General features: G+C 32.1%; 1 protein-coding gene across 1 annotated transcript in view; it reads right to left on the reverse strand.

The window, feature by feature from the left end:
- The window catches only part of Shrm (shroom), a 338,013-nt gene that overhangs the window by 185,383 nt on the left and 134,056 nt on the right, over positions 1-18,574 (reverse strand). Inside the window, exon 3 of the mRNA XM_075312930.1 lies at positions 2,124-2,311. Coding sequence (XP_075169045.1) covers positions 2,124-2,311 — 188 coding nt within the window. The remainder of the gene's footprint in view (positions 1-2,123; positions 2,312-18,574) is intronic.

An 18,574-nucleotide genomic window follows, 5' to 3' on the forward strand; every position in this document is an offset into this window, starting at 1 on the left:
TTCAGAAAATTATTTCCGGCAAGAGCAATTCGTTCGTTATATTTCTCATATGTAGCGAACATATTCCTGTCGTTGCACATGTGCGCAGTTGCACCACTATCAAGATACCACTTAGATTTTTCCAGCTTACCTGAATCCGCAACGGCTATCATTGAAAACGACTGATTTTTCTTGCTGTTCTCCTTGAACTTACAATCATTCGCGTAATGTCCGACTTGGCCACAGCAAAAACATTTACCTTGAAACTGCTTCTTCTTACCAGCATTCATATTCTTTCTAAAATTTTTGCTATTTTCTGAATTTTTCTCCTGCTTCTTGAAAGATTTTACGGCGAAAACCTGTTGTTCCGCACCTTCAATTTCTTGCACTTGGCTTCTTCTCTCTCCTTCTTCCATCAGTTTTTGCTTTAATGCTGAAAAACTAGGAAGGCTGTCTCTAGTTTCTATAGCAACCACGAAATTGTCATACTGCTTTGGAAGACTAGTCAGCAAAATGATTGTCAAGAGCTCCTCCTGAATCTCGATTCCGATTTCTGACAGCTTTTCCGACACTTCCACGAATTCATTTATGTGTTCAGCTATTGATCTGTTCTCCTTCATTGACAAATTCAACAGCTTTTTGTATAGGCCAACCTTTTGCAATGGCCCTTGGGGTTTATGGACGCTTTGAAGTTTTATCCATGCCTCATTCGATGTGGAACAATTTTTTACCAAATTCAGTTGTGTGGACTTAACGCTGAGACAAATTGTTGCCAGAGCTTTCTCATCTTCCATCTTCCACTTTTGAGTCTCACCAGCATCTTTACAATTTTCGAGTTTCGTATCCCCGTTAACAATGCTCCAATGTCCGCAATGTATAAGAACGCTCTTCATCTGGATACGCCAGCTCTCATAATTTCCTTCCTCGAGTTTTTCAATTTGACATATTGAATTCATTTTTCACAAATTATATTTTTTTCACAAAATGTCAAACAATACAACTGGTGCCCATAACCTGATAGCTTTTGATAGTTTTAAATGTTTTATTGAGACTAACTGAAAATATGTACAAAGCATTGGAATATATAAATCATGGCTACTAAGACTAAAATGGGAAATCAAAAGTAAAGTACATTTAAACATTCATGTTGCCAAGTATATACATACACATATTCTTAACATTCTAACAAGTTGAATTTATTTAATTTAGTTGTTAATTTAGTTGAATTGAATTTACTTTAATTTAATTTAATAATTTTTTAATATTTAATTTCGTAAACATTTTCTTAAATGTGAGTAGAATATTATTTAATAAGTTAATATTGTAACTTGTATTTTTATATTTAATTTTCTTCTTAAAATTATTGTTACTGCCCCCATTGTACATCATCACAAGGCATTGATGCTATAAAAATGGATGGTATTTTATAACATTGATTACATGTGAAACTTAGAAGATAGGAAACTATAGAGAAAACAACCAGTCCTAGAGCTACAATGAAACACGAAGAGCCGGGCATAAAATGTGACCCTATAAAGTAAATGATACGACTGAGGAAAACCTGAATCGGCTTCTCGAAAAAAATCAATCCTAGTTTTATACAAGTGATGATGACGTCTATGGAATGTTGTTTACTAACTTAAGTAGTTGTGATTTGTGGGTGAAGCTTAAAGACAGAAATAGTTACACAGGATTCCTTGATCAAAAAGAGTGAGCAGGAGGGGGGAAATGTCTGTGGAATGTCGTTTCCTAAACACATTAGCTATGACATTATTAGCTATGATTTATCGCAATAGAGTACAGGATTCCATTTAAAGATTTGAAGGAAGCCACATCATATTCACATTAATGGGGAAGATATAAGGCAAGTTGGGGACTTATTATGGAATGGGGTTTTATTAATATTTTTATTGGGAAAAGATTCCTCAAATTAAAATTGAAATAAATACCCAACATATGAAATAAGCCCCCAAAAATTGTCTGTGTAGACTAAATTGAGGAAATATTTCATTTTGATTTTTGGGGATTTATTTCGTGGAGACCTTTTTGAAAATGACTTTCTTTTAATTTTTTTTTGTAATAATCTACCATTAGTCCTTTTATTAATTATTCTAAATTTACTACTACTTTAATACAACACTTACCTATCTAACATGGGTGTGGCTGATGTTGAATCGGAACTCGAAACATAACTGTGATAACCTTCCGATTGGGCATATGATGATTGCTTTTGATGATGATATAGAACAGGATTATCATAAAATGAATTTGAACGCATTGTATACTCTTCCAAACCGGCCTTGGTTAAACCACATTGATCGCCAATATCATCCTGTAAAGATAGAAAGAAAAAAAACCAGAACAAGAGGAAATTAGAAGACAATCTGTATGAATGAACTAAAAAAAAAAGTAAAGAGAAATATTTCGAATTTCATAGATACACATAGAATTAATTCACCATCAATAACATGACCTAGGTGGTGGATTTTCTGGTGCTCATGCTACGCATGCGCTTGGTATCGAGATATAAAATTTAACTGATGCTGTATCATACGATTACAGATTGTTTGTAAGCTTTGGTAAAGCTGTAAATTTATTGATGCATTGTGAGATTTTTTTTAAGGCATATAGTTGGCTAACTCTGGCTGACTATGTCTCCCCAAGTCCGACCAGTAAAACTTTTATGTTCTAATTTTGTTATTTTTCCATCGTATTGCTTTTTTCCTCTTCTTCTCAATATATCCTCTACAATTTACTGTTATGCATTTTATTACAATTTTTTTTCTTTCGTATGCATCTTTCGAACACCAAACAAAATGCTAAGACCACTATGGCCAACACAATGCGTTGAGCAGCGGCAGCAATCTGTACGCTCCGCCGTTAGAAATAAATTATTGCAGATTCTTTGTATCGAGATATGCGTAAATTTTTTTAACGATCCCATTGTAGATATAAAATTGATAACGAATGAATGGAGCAAAAAAAGTCGCACACTTTACCGGAATAAATTCACATGTGCATCCAACTACACCACCACATGTGGTGGCTGGTATGGTTGACAATCAACGGCAGCAGCAGCAGCACAAAAGACCAAATGTACTGGAAAATATCTACTACCGCGGTGAAATTTTTCATAGATTAAGCGACAAAGATATTCATGAAATATTGTCCTCATTGTCATGTTTCAGCAATGTCAACTTTGCTTCCACGAAAAAAATAACAACACCAAAATGAAGAAATTTCATTTGCCCATAGGGATTATAAGAAAAACATGTTATAAAATGGGCCATTGGTTTTTTTTATATCAAAGTTAGGAAAATATTATTTAAAAGAAAATATTTGAAACTGAACAAAAATATATATAAATTACTACTTTGGGTGACTAAGTTCAGTATTTATCTAAGAATTCACTTACAGCATTAGTTTAAAGAACATCCCGTTTTTTGTCATGTTATTTGTTCTTGTTTTTGTTAGGTTGCATCTTTATTCTATCACTGTTCGATTAGCATATAATTGTGGATAACTCAATGCATCTTACATTGTGATTGATTAAAAATCCGTTGAGTATTTGAGAGTGGCATAAAAAAAAAACATACATTCGAGAGAGCAAGAGGCTACTAGTTATCATTTGCATCATATACAAATCAAATATAATTGAGCGATTAACATAACCCCAATGAGAGCAAGAGAGGTAATGCTTCTGTTATTGTAAATGATAACTAGAATAGTAATGACTATTCAACATTCTAATAAAGTATTGAACATGAATGATCTTTGGTAAAAATATTTAGAAAATATTGTCAACATATTATTTTTATAGAAAATTTTGTCAAAATTTTATTTAAAAAAAAAAAAAAATTGTCAAAATTTTATTTTTATAGCAAATTTTGTCAAAATTTTATTTCTATAGCAAATTTTGTCAAAATTTTATTTCTATAGCAAATTTTGTCAAAATTTTATTTCTATAGAAAATTTTGTCAAAACTTTATTTCTTTAGGGAATTTTGTCAACATTTTATTTCTATAAAAATTTTGTCAAAATTTTATTTCTATAAAAATTTTTGTTAAAATGTTATTTCTGTAAAAATTTTTGTTAAGATTTTATTTCTATAGAAAATTTTGTCAAAATTTTATTTCTATAGAATTTTTTTTTTCAAAATTTTATTTCTACAGAAAACTTTGTCAAAATATTATATCTATTTTGTCAAAATTTCAGTTCTATAGAAAATTTTGTCACAATTTTATTTCTATGGAAAATTTTGTCAAAATTTCAGTTCTATAGAAAATTTTGTCAGAATTTTATTTCTATAGAAAATTTTGTCAAAATTTTATTTCTATAGAAAATTTTGTCAAAATTTTACTTCTATAGAAAATTTTGTCAAAATTTTCCTTTATAGGAAATTTTGTAAACATTTTATTTTTATAGAAAATTTTGTCAAAATTTTATTTCTATAGAAATTTTTTTCAAAATGTTATTTCTACAGAAAATTTTGACAAACTTTTAGTTCTATAGAAAATTTTTCAAAATTTTATTTCTACAGAAAATTTTGTCAAACTTTCAGTTCTATAGAAAATTTTGTTAAATTTTATTTCTATAAAAAAATTTGTCAAAATTTTATTTCTATAAAAAATTTTTGTTAAAATTTTATTTCTATAGAAAATTTTGTGAAAATTTTCTTTCTATAAAAAATTTTGTCGAAATTTTATTTCTATAGAAAATTTTGTCGAAATTTTATTTCTGTAGAAAATTTTGTCAAAATTTTATTTTATAGGAAATTTTGTAAACATTTTATTTTATAGAAAATTTTGGCAAAATTTTATTTCTATAGATTTTTTTTCAAAATATTATTTCTACAGAAAATTTTGACAAACTTTCAGTTCTATAGAAAATTTTTTCAAAATTTTATTTCTACAGAAAATTTTGTCAAACTTTAAGTTCTATAGAAAATTTTTGTCAAAATTTTATTTCTATAGAAAATTTTGGGATCCACCGTGGTTCAATGGTTAGCATGTCCGCCTTCCATACATAAGTTCGTGGTATGGGTCCTGCTTCGACCGAACACCAAAAAGTGTTTCAGCGGTGGATTATCCCACCTCAGTAATGCTGGTGACATTTCTGAGTGTTTCAAAGCTTCTCTAAGTGGTTTCACTGCAATGTGGAACGCCATTCGGACTCGGCTATAATAAGGAGGTCCCTTGTCATTGAGCTTAACATGGAATCGGGCAGCACTCAGTGATAAGAGAGAAGTTCACCAATGTGGTATCACAATGGACTGAATAGTCTAAATGAGCCTCATACATCGGGCTGCCACCTTACCTAACCATAGAAAATTTTGTCAAAATTTTATTTCTGTAGAAAATTTTCTCAAAATTTTATTTCTATAGAAAATTTTCTCAAAATTTTATTTCTATAAAAATTTTATTTCTATAGAAAATTTTCTCAATTTTTTTTTAATTTTTGTTAAAATTTTATTTCTATAGCAAATTTTGTTAAAATTTTATTTCTATAGCAAATTTTGTTAAAATTTTATTTCTATAAAAAATTTTGTTAAAATTTAATTTCCATAACAAAAGTTGTCAACATTTTATTTATATCGAAATTTTATGAAGTACTCTTTAGAGAGAGCTAATGATTCTGTTATTGTAAATGATAGTTAGAATAGCAATACCTATTTAACATTCCAATAAAACATTTAACATGAATGATATATGTTAAGTGTAATTTAACATAGCATTGTCAATGCAAAATAAATGTACATGCATATGTATAAAATAAGGAATGTACAAAAGAAAGTGATGGCATTGGTTTTTTTATATTTTTTAAATTAATTTTGGAATTAAAAATATTTAATTATTTAATGTATTTAATGTTTACATGCAGAACAATTTTAATTTTAAGTTTTTTTGTATATATACAGAAACAATATTACTAAAATAATTTCAATTAAAAGGTTGATTGAAACTTAATCAATCAATTAAAATCAACTGGAGCAATTAACTTTTTAAACAAAATGAGAAAATTAAGGTCATTTAAATAAGTGATTGCAAAATTTTACGTTAATTATAGCAATTATTCCAATTAACATTTTAATTAAATAAACGAAAATTTCTAATCAGACATATAATTTAAAAATTTTACTCGGAAATAATTAGATTGTATACGCTTACAGGGCGGCTGTTATGTATTGCAACCAATTTTAGATTACTATCATTTCTAATCCGCTTGTACGACATCTAACAGAATTATTCCAGTGACAGTTCATGTTATTGTTTACAAGCTTACCAAAGCATTATGATCTATTGCATTTAGAATTAAAGTTATTCGTGATGGAATTCAAGCTTAATTGTGTGATTGCTTCATATTTGGTTGGGTAAATCACCAAAATTGGCTATCGTTAGAGCTTCACCATTTAAATGTGAGTAGAGAGTACATTATTTGTAATTAATGTATATAATAATGTAATATATTCTATATGGTATAATTTAGATTCTTTTATTTTTGTACAATGTATTATAATTGATTTTGTATATGTTAATTTATTTTAAATGAATCCATTTTAATTTAAGTTAATTTGGAAAAGTTTAATATAATTTTGTGTATTATATATAATCTTTTTTCATTTAAGTTAACTCCAAACAAAGCAAAACATTTTAGAATTGAGAATTTCTAAATAACAAAACGATCGACTCTATTGCTCTATCAGACCTTGATCTTTTTGAAAATGTGTTTTCTCATTACAAACATAAAGACATAATTTTCTTTATATGTCAATAATTTTGCAAAGTAAATCTTCTTTATTACTGTAGCTCGCCTTTGTTTCATAGTAAATGAATTTATGAGCTTACGGTTATATTCATGTTTCCATTCGTCCATATATCCTCAGTGCTATATATGCCAATTAGAAGAATACTAAAACTATAAGTATGAATATGAATATGTGTTGTTATAACATAATAGAATAACGATGGAATTAAAGTTCTACTTTTTGCTGTGGCCGATGACCAATCGTGAGTGGCTAGTTAGCTATACACCGAGCAAAAAAAGTAAATAATATGTTACAGAAACGAAATTTTATTTCTATAGAAAATTTTGTTAAAATTTTATTTCTATAGAAAATTTTGTCAAAATTTTAATTCTATAGAACATTTTGTCGAAATTCATTTCTATAACAATTTTAACCAGAATTTTATTTCTATAGAAAAGTTTGTCACAAGTTTTTTGCCAACATTTAATTTCTATAAAATTTTTTGTCAAAATTTAGAATTCTTTTTTCTATAAAAAATTTTGTGCAAATTTTATTTCTATAGAAAATTTTGTCAAAATTTTGTTTCTATAAAAAATTTTTACCAAAATTTCATTTCTATAGCACAGTGGTGCAATGGTCAGCATGTCCGCGTTGCATACACAAGGTCGTGGGTTCGTTTCCTGCTTCGACCGAACACCAAAATTTTTTTTCAGCGGTGGATTATCCCACCTCAGTAATGCTGGTGACATTTCTGAGGGTTTCTAAGCTTCTCTAAGTGGTTTCACTGCAATGTGGAACGCCGTTCGGACTCGGCTATAAAAAGGAGGTCCCTTGCCATTGAGCTTAACATGGAATCGGGCATCACTCAGTGATAAGAGAGAAGTTCACCAATGTGGTATCACAATGGACTGAATAGTCTAAGTGAGCCTGCCACCTAACCTAACCTAAATATTTTCAAGATTTTATTTCCATAGAAAATTTTGCCAAAATTTTATATCTATAAAATTTTTTATCAAAATTTTATTTCTATAGAATATTTTGTCAATTTTTTTCTATAGAAAAATTTGTCAAAATTTTTTTCTATAGAAAATTTTGCTAAAAATTTGTTTCTATAGAAAATTTTGTCAAAAATTTATTTCTATAAAAAATTTTGTCAATATTTTATTTCCATAGAAAATTTTATCAAAATTTTATTTGTTTTGGAAATTTTGTCTAAATTTTAATTCTATAGAAAATTTTATTTCATAGAAAATTTTGTCAAAATGTTATCTCTTTAGAAATTTTTTTCAAAATTTTATTTCTTTGGAAATTTTGTCAAAAATTTATTTCTTTATAAAATTTTTCAAAATTTTATTTCTATAGCAAATATTGTCAAAATTGTATTTCTATAGAAAATTTTGTCAAAATTTTATTTCTATAGAAAATTTTGTCAACAGTGTATTTCTGTAGAAAGCTTTGCCAACATTTTATTTCTATAAAATTTTTTGCCAAAATTTAGAAATTATTTTCCTATAAAAAATATTGTGCAAATTTTATTTGTATACAAAATTTTGTCAACATTTTATTTCTATGGCAAATTTTTTCAACATTTTATTTTTATAGAAAATTTTGTCAACATTTTATTTTTATAGAAAATTTTGTCAACATTTTATTTCTATAGAAAATTTTGTCAAAAATTTTATTTCTATAGAAAATTTTGTCAAAAATTTTATTTTTATAGAAAATTTTATCAAAATTTAATTTTTTTTGTGGAAATTTTGTCTAAATTTTAATTCTATAGAAAATTTTATTTCATTTTGTCAAAATGTTATCTCTTTAGAAATTTTTCAAAAATTTTATATCTTTGGAAATTTTTTCAAAATTTTTTTGTTTGGAAATTTTGTCAAAAATGTATTTCCATCGAAAATTTTGTTAAAATTTTTTCTAAAGAAAATTTTTTCAATATTTTATTTCTATAGAAAGTTTTGCCAACATTTTATTGGTATAAAAATTTTTGACAAAATTTAAAAATTTTTTTCCTATAAAAAATTTTGTGCAAATTTTATTTGTATACAAAATTTTGTCAACATTTTATTTTTATAGAAAATTTTGTCAACATTTTATTTTTATAGAAAATTTTTTCAACATTTTATTTTTATAGAAAATTTTGTCAAAATTTTATTTTATAGAAAATTTTGTCAAAAATTTTATTTCTATAGAAAATTTTGTAAAAATTTTATTTTTATAGAAAGTTTTATCAAAATTTTATTTTTTGTGGAAATTTTGTCTAAATTTTAATTCTATAGAAAATTTTATTTCATAGAAAATTTTGTCAAAATGTTATCTCTTTGGAAATTTTTCAAAAATTTTATATCTTTGGAAATTTTTGCAAAATTTTATTTGTTTGGAAATTTTGTCAAAAGTTTATTTCTATAGAAAAATTTGTCAAAATTTTAGTTCTATAGCAAATGTTATCAAAATTTAATTTCTATAAATTTTTTTTCTATAGAAAATTTTGTCAAAATTTTATTTCTATAGAATATTTTGTTCAAATTTTATTTCTATAGAAAATTTTGTGAAAATTTAATTTCTATATAAAGTTTTTGCAAAATTTTATTTCTATAGAAAATTATGTCCAAATTTTATTTCTATAGCAAATTTTTTCAAAATTTTATTTCTGTAAGAAATTTTGACAAAATTTTATTTCTATAAAAAATTTTGTCTACATTTTATTTCTTTAAATTTTTTGCAAAAATTAAGAAAATGTCTAAATTTTATTTCTATAGAAATTTTTGTAAAAAATTTATTTCTATGGAAAATTTTGTCAAAAGTTTATTTCTATAAAAATTTTGTCAATATTTTATTTCTATAGAAAATTTTATAAAAATTTTATTTCTATAGAAAATTTTATAAAAAATTTATGTCTATAGAAAATTTTGTAAAAAATTGTATTTCTATAGAAAATTTATTTCTATAAGAAATTTTGTAACAATTTTATTTCTATAAAAAATTTTGTCTACATTTTATTTCTATAATTTTTTTTGCAAAAATTTAGAAAATGTCAAAATTTTATTTCTATAGAAATTTTTTTAAAAATTTTATTTCTATAGAAATTTTTGTCAAAATTTTATTTCATAGAAAATTTTGTCAAAATGTTATCTCTTTAGAAATTTTTTCAAAATTTTATTTCTTTGGAAATTTTGTCAAATATTTATTTCTATATAAAATTGTGTAAAAATTTTATCTCTATAGAAAATTTCGTAAAAATTTTATTTCTCTTTTGGCTGAGAAAATTTTCGTAAAATTTTCTCCACAAAACCTATTTCCTCTCAGTGTATGTGGTTTCTATAGCACAGCTTTACAACCATATTCAGATTTTATTGTTGCTGCTTAATCTGATTAATAATTACTTCTTAAGTCTACAATTTTTGCCCACTGCTGGACCATGGTCTGGAGTCATTGAGCGAGTGAGTTAGTACCTGGTTTGAAGTACTTGGAGCTCAAAAAGACATGACATCAGTTAAATCTGTAAGTCTAATCGTTCATTTGTATGTCCGTCCGTCCAGGCGACAGGCCGCCTGATACTACTGCTCTCATCAGCAAGTCAAGCATACATCCCTCCTTTCCCCTCCTCGCAACCAACACTTTAAACTGTTTATGGCGCCAGCTTAAGATTGAGAGAAAAAAAAAAAACAGAAATCTGAAGCACAACGTCAGCTGTAAGTTGTAGTTCTCCTAAGGCAGCTTGCCAGTTAGCAAAAAAATTAAAAATTCATCTAAAGCTGAAAAAAATCGTTAATATCGGCAAAGATATGAATAAATTCCAAGCAAGTAAACACAAACCACAATTCAACCAACGCATTTGGCTTGCGCATATATGCTTCAATGTTTCAATGTCTATGGGGTTATTTAAGGCTCCTGGCATCCCGCGTTTAAAATATTAAAACAGCTACCAACTACTCTAACCACTAAGCTCCTACATGGGCCATATTAAGATTCACATGAGCGATTCTATGCAATGGCATACAAATTTCATATTTAAAATGGAAATGTGACAACAAAAAAATGTTTTTGAATTATTTCTGTCCTTCAAAATTGTATCTTAAATAGGATTTTAGTCAACATTGGGCGAAGACATAGGACGATTCTCTGATAAAAATTGGATTCATAGACCTTTCAACAGCTTATCCTACATCCTGCCCGAATGTGGCTCTGCGGTGTTTTGGACAATTTTTGGCGAATCGTCGTCTTGAGATGCTGGACACATTGATACTTTTAAGTGCCAACCTTACTCTTCTAAACGCCCAAGTTGCAAAAATGTAACGAAATGAGATCCGGAGATTTTGGTGCCCATATTGCGGTATATATGAAACTAGGAACCTCTTTTTGGAGCCATTCTTGACTGGCTCATGCTGAGCCCTGTTGAAATGTCCATGGTCTGTGGTCGAAATGTTTGTCTGCCGAGGGCTTCACTACTATTTATAGGAAATGTTCTCGATAATATCCCGCATTTATTTTGATTCCATGGCCGATAAATACGAGTTGGCCATTACTGCGACCTACATCAGTACCATGGATATCTATTAAGTTCTGGCGGCCAATCGTAGGTATAAATTTTTAGATGATCTATTTGGTAAGTAAACCTGATAATTTCGTTTGTTCACAACCTGCACAATTTGGAATGGGTTCTCATAGGTAATTGACCAAACTTCGGTAAGTGGTCCCATTAGTGCAAGCGAAATAACTGCTTGACTCTTTCCAGTCTAACGCTTTGTATGTATCGTTGAGCTTTTAAAAATTTTAGAACTTCAATGACTTTAGACCAAACTCATGTGTTGCATCCTCTCTCGCGATATGTTCAGTGACTAAGTTTTCTAGAACTGTGGCGTGGATTTCGATTAAATCTGGCCTTCTCTGTTCGGAATGTATCCGGTGTTGTTGACGTTTTTGTCGTCCACTCTTCGGACGATATGCAAAACTGCCAGTATCAAGGTAACGAAATATATAATTTCGTTCACCTTTAAATGCTGGAGAGCTCTAGCGATAGCCACATGCGGGTTTCCTGCCAAATATATACCAATCACTCTATCATGCTTGAATTAAATTACAAATAAATTTATTTCTGTTCGCAAAAGATCAAGATGCTTTTGTAAGCTTTTAATCAATAAAATGAACTGTCACTGGAATAAATCTGTCAACTGTCAAACATGCGGTTTCGAAATTATAGGAACCTTAAGATGGATGCAATACATATCAGCTACCGTGTGTAGAGGAGAGGAAAGGCTCGGTACGTCTGGTATTATCTCCTAGGATATGCAGATACGAAAGGAGTCCAAGATCTCGTGACTAGAGAAACCACTCTCCTCTAGTGAAAAAACTGAGGATGTGGGTTGGATGAAAGAATCTCACGACTAAAGAGACAGATCTCTTCTAGGTTATGGATGGGATTGAGGGCGAGGTGAAGAGAACTCATGACTAGAGATACAACTCTCCTCTATTCTAAGGACAGGAGGAATACATTTTATGACTCGAGAGACAGCTCTCCTCTAGTGTAAGGACAAGGATGTGGATGGGAAGAGGGAATTTAATCAGCTCTGATCTAGTATAAGGACGAGGTTTTGTTGACGCGAGGAATGAATCTTACGGCTAGATAGACAGCTCTCCGGTAGTGTAATGACGGGGTTGAGAACGAAATGAAGGAATCTCACGACTAAAGACACAGCTCTGCTTTAGTTTAAGGACGGGAGGAAGGAATCTTACGACTAGAGAAACTGTTCTCCTCAAGTACAAAGTCAGGGTTGTAGACAGGAGGAACGAATTTTATGGCTAGATGGACCGCTCTCCTCTAGTGTAAAGACGGGGGTATGACTAGAGAGACCTGTCTCCTCTAGCGTAGGGATGGGTTTGTGGACGAAATAAAGAAATCTCACGATTAAAGAGAGTGCTCTCCTCTATCGTAAGAATGGGATTATGGAAGGGATGACGGAATCTAGCGACTAGAAACATAACTTTCCTCTAGTGTAAGGACGAGGATTCGGGTAGGAAGAGGGAATCTAATAACTAAAGAGCTCACAGCTAACCTCTAGTGTAAGGACGGAGTTTTGTGGACGGGAGGAATGAATCTTACGACTAGAGAGACAGCTCTCCTCCCGTGTAAAGACGGGGTTGTGGACAGGAGGAGCGAATTCTATGACTAGAGAGACAGCTCTCCCCTAGTGTAAGGACCTTACGACTAGTGAGATTGCTCTCCTCATCCGACCGCTCTACTCTAGAGTAAAGATGGGGTTGTTGATGAGATGAAGGAATCTTGTGACTAGACAGACCGCTCTCCTCTATTGTAATGATGGGATTGTGGACGAAATGAAGGAATCTCACGATAAAAGAGACAGTTCTCCTTTTTTGTTAGGATGAATCTTACGGCTAGAGAGACAGCTCTCTTCTACTGTAAAAACAAGGTTATGTACGGGAGAAACGAATCTTATGAGTAGAAAGATAGCTCTCCTTTATTATACGGACTGTGCTGTGACCAAGATGAAGGAATTTAGCGACAAGAGGAACAGCACTCCTCAAATGAAGTATACGATTCGCGGACGGGGTGAAGAGATCTTACTACTAGGAAGAAAGATCTTAACTCCTCTAGCGTAAGGACGAGGATTATGGACGGGATGACGGAATCTAACGACTAGAAAGACAACTTTCCTCTAGTGGAAGGACGAAGATGCGGATAGGAAGAGGGAATCTAATAGCTAAAGTGTAAAGACAGGGTCATGCACAGGAGGAAGAAATCTTTCGACTAGAGAGACAGCTCTTCTCTAGTGTGGGTATCTCGGAACTAAAGAGACAGCTCCCATCTAGTGTAAGGACGAGGGTGTGGTTGGGAAAAGGGATTTTACAAATAATGATACAGCTCTCCTCCAGTATAATGGCGGGATTTGAGGACGGGAGGAAGGAATCTTACGACTAGAGAGAAAGCTCTTCTCTAATGGAAGGACGGGGATGTGGACGGGATGACGGAATCTAGCAACTAGAAAGACAACGTTCATCTAGTTGTGGACGAGATGAAGGAATCTCCCGACTAAAGAGACAGCTCTCCTCTAGTGTAAGGACGAGGATATGTATGGAAGAGGGATTCTAATAACTAAGAAAATAGCTCTTTTCTAGTGTAAGGAAGGACGGGAGGAAGGAATTTTAAGGACTAGAGAGAGACAGGTCTCCTCTAGTGTAAATACGGGGTTGAGGACGAGATGAAGCAATCTAGAGACTAGAAAGAATTCTCCCTTGTGTGGGAATTTCAGAACTAAAGAGACAGCTCTCATCTAGTGAAAGGACGGGGATGTGGATGGGAAGAGGGATTTTACGACTAAGGATACAGCTCTCCTCTAGTGTAATAACGGGGTTTGTGGACGAAGGAATCCTACGACTAGATTGAAAGATTTTCTCTAATGTAAGGACGGGGATGTGGACGGGATGACGGAATCTAGCGAATAGAAAGACAACTTTTCTCTAGTGGAATGACGAAGATGCCGATAGGAAGAGGGAATCTAATATTTAAAGAGACAGCTCACCTCCAGTGTAAAGTCAGGTGCGTGGAGGATGTGGGTGGGATGACAGAATCTTACTATTAGAGAGACATATCTCTTCTAGTCTAAGGACAAGATTGTCGGTTAGATGAAGAAAACCCAGGACTAGGGAGACAACTCTCCTCTACTGTAAAGACGGAATTAGGGACAAAAGAAACGAATTTTATGACTTGAGAGATAGCTCTCCTCGAGTGAAGGAACGACGATGTGGTAGGAAGTGGGAATCTAATCAGCTCACCTTTAGTATAAGGACGGTGTTTTGTGGACGCGCGAAATGAATTTTACGACTAGGGAGACAGCTTTCCTCATGTGCAATGGCAAGGGGTGTGGACATCAGGAATGAATTTCACGACTAGAGAGACAGCTTTTTTGTAGTGTAAGGATGATGATGTGGATGGAAATGGGATTCTAATAAATAAAGATACAGATCTCCTCTGGTGTAAGAGCGACTTTTGTGGGCGGGAGAAAGAAATCTTACGACTGGAGAGACAGCTCTCCTTTGTGATTGTAAATAAGTAGATTCATCGAACATTATTGATTTTATTTGCATAGAAATTTTCTCTATGTGTAATCTATAAATTCATTTGGTTTCGTTTTCATTAATTCTTGCAACAAATAGTATTACGATAATTATATCTGTTCGTAGATTAACTAGACATCGTAGACATAATAGTATTTAACATTTTAGAGATGAAATTAAATCCATATCCATTTGTTAAATATCGTCCGTCTAAACGTCCATCCAAATCTTAGTTTATACGATCGGTCTGGCCATCGTAATCAACAAATACTATGATTGCCAGTAAGAGAATTGAAATTACCAACGAGATTACAGCAGCCGTAGCAGCAACAAAATAATTTCATTTGAACTGAAAATAGTAATAATTTGAAACGATCTTAATGTATACTCTTAGATTTTATGATGTATTCAATTCAAATAATTGAATAATCCCCTCGCCAAATACACAAAACTTGGTTTGGTGGCTAGACATCATATATTCAAAAAATTACCCAAAAAAAAAACAGACAACATAAAATTTATTTGATTTGTTATTCGTTAAATCTTAGATCGTCAAATGCTTCCGTTGCTTTATAGCTATTCAATTGATGGGTTTTTGAAGAAGGAAAATTTCAACATTACCCCTTAAAATAATAATAAAACAAAAAAAAAAAAACACTAAAACAATATATGTTATTACGCAAAATACCCCCCTCTGATGATTCGGAAACGGAAAGAAATACACATAACCCATTGCTACAGAGACAAAATTTGAAGACAAAAAAAAATCTCACAGTTAAAACAGAAAAAGATTACAATTGTAAAATTTGTGGAGGTGTATCTTCATAACAATAATGATGGTGATGCTCTCATGGTGATGATGCTGATGGTGGTGGTGGGAGAAGTTGAAGCTGCCACCAATGATCATGGTGGCAGTCTGTCTCAATGATCAGCTAGACCCCATTATTATCATTACCAATGCCTTTGAACTTAGGATGATGATTTGAACCAACTACCTTCAATTATATGCTTTTCGACCCTCTTCAGACTATCCAGCCGTCTTGGTAAGCTTGGTGGTATTTTTTGTACTTTCGCTAAAAAATAAACCCTCACCCTCCAAGTATCACCAAAGATTTCAGTTAATTTTTTCGTTTTGGTTTGTCGCTCCTTCATTTTAAAATTCAATATTATGGCTCTATTGTTGAGATATCTTTGAAATTTTGTTGTTGTTTATCTTCTGTCCCTCTCTCTCTCTCTTTCTTCCATCAATTGGCTTTCTTTGCTAATTTTCACTTAATGACCGTTGTAAAGCCAAACAATGCCAAAGCGCATTACTCTTTAACAAGGCGGAAACGGATGGACATGGCACAGAAGATGGCAAATATCAGACAAGCTGTTGACTACATTTGAAATAAGTATAGTTTGGAGGGGAGAACGAGGGGGCATATACTTGAAGTAGACGTCGTTCATACATTTGTGACTTTAAATGATTTTTAATGAAACCCAAAAATAAAATCAAAGAAAAAAAACTGCAAAACCATGGTATTTGGTAATATAATTTAACAAGATTAGACATGATGTAGCAAATAAATAGGGAGAGAAATTGCAAAATTAAACGATTCATTATTGGGAATAACAAATAAACAAATTTGGTTATGGGTGAAGATTGTAGCCATTCGTAGTTGGTAACTAAGGAATTAAAAGATTAGTGATATTGATTTATTTCCAAGTAAGTATTTATTTATAAATAAAAGTTTTTTACAATCTTAACTAAACAGGACAAGAGTGGTATAGAAAATTTTGTTAATATTTTATTTCTATAGAAAACTTTTGGCAAAATTTTATTTCCATAGAATATTTTTGGCAAAATTTTATTTCTATAGAAAATTTTTGTCAAAAATTTTTTTCTATAGAAAATTTTTGTCACAATTTTATTTCTATAGACAATTATAGAAAAATTTTATTTCTATAGAAAATGTTTGTCAAAATTTTATTTCTATAGAAAATTTTTACAAAATTTTATTTCTATAGAATATTTTTGGCAAAATTTTAATTCTATAGAATATTTTTGGCAAAATTTTATTTCTATAGAATTTTATTCAAAATTTTGTTTCCATAGAAAATGTTGTCAAAAATTTATTTCTATAGAAAACGTTGCCCACAATTTGGGCAAACATCTTGAATTGGCGGATTCAGAAGGAAGAGGTAACTGTTCAAATACCTGGCGATGACAGATCTTAGTTGGGAGAGCTCCAACCTGGTCTCTCTATACAGCCATTTCTCGTTATCGCAGACATGGTCTTCCACCCAGTACAACGCTGTACTGATAGAAATCGATTGCCTCCTGAATCGCTGCCGTTTGTGCTGTCCTCATTGCCGTTCTTATTCCCTCATCACAGTCATCGCCGATCAGTGGTCAAAGAGCTTCCAGCAACTTCGTGTCTGGGTGCGTGCCCGTTTTCTCAGAACTAGAACAACTTTCCCTATTTTCCAGATGTTTGGTATTTCGAAAGTGTTGAGGCAAACATTGAAGGTATGGTCCGCTGCTGTTTGTGCCGTCCTCAATGTCGTCCTTATTCCCTCATCACTGTCATCGACGATCAAGTGGTCAAAGAGTTTCCAGGAACTTCGTGTCGGGGGAAAGAAGGGGTAATTGGTCGATACAAGTCTCCAAAACGTGCCCCTGAAGAGGTAACTGTTAAAATAGCTGGCGATGACAAATCGTAGCTGGGAGAGCTCCGATCTGGTCTCTCTAGACAGCCGTTTCTCGTTATCGCGGACATGGTCTTCCACCCAGTACAACGCTCTGCCGTTTGTGCCGTCCTCAATGCCGTTCTTATTCCCTCATCGCCCTTATCATTGTCATCGCCGATCATGTGGTCAAAGAGCTTCCAGCAACTTCGTGTCTGGGTGCCTGGGTGCGTGCCCGTTTTCTTGGTTTCAGAACTGGAAAAGCTTTCCCTATTTTCCAGATGTTTGTTATTTCGAAAGTGTTGAGGCAAACATTGAAGGTATGGGCCGCCGCTGTTTGTGTCGTCCTCAATGTCGTCCTTATTCCCTCATCACTGTCATCGCCGATCAAGTGGTCAAAGAGTTTCCAGGAACTTCGTGTCGGGGGAAATAAGGGGCAATTGGTCGATACGAGTCTCCAAAACGTGCCCCTTGTCCTGGTTGAAGAACTGGAATAACCTCCCCTCTTTTCCAGATGTCTGGCATTTCGAGAATGTTGAGGCAACCATTGAAGGTGTGCTTCAACATCATCATAGCCAAACGCTTTGGACCAATTGCTGTAGAGCTCTTGGCGGCCTTTATCGCTTGTATGAGTGCACGGAAGACTCGCTTTTACCTTCTGCTTGTACAATCTACTATCTGTGAGTGCTCGACGAATTGTCTGCAGAATGCATTCACTACACGGGTTTCGTCCTTCGGGGTTTACTCCCAAACGAAATGGATATGTTATATTTTTGTTTGGGGTTCGAGAGGTTCCGGATCATAGACCACATTCGTTTGGATTTCTCGTTTATGGATGGCCAGAAGATGGTCGATCTCCTTAGCGAGACTCGGAATCCTTGGATCAACAGGATCTAATTTCTGGATTTTGTACCTCTTATGTGCCAAACTTAATGCTTCCATGGGGAAATTCAAGTATGTAGTTGTTGTTGATCCTCAAATTCTGAAGAGGTATATGCAGCGCTACAAACAATGACTCTAGATCAGAGCCTCTGTTTGTAGCGCTGCATCTAACGCTTTAGAAAGTGAATATCAACATTTACATCCAGTAGAATACTCCGG

This window comes from Haematobia irritans, chromosome 5 (assembly GCF_050003625.1).
Source record: "Haematobia irritans isolate KBUSLIRL chromosome 5, ASM5000362v1, whole genome shotgun sequence".
Lineage (NCBI taxonomy): Eukaryota > Metazoa > Arthropoda > Insecta > Diptera > Muscidae > Haematobia > Haematobia irritans.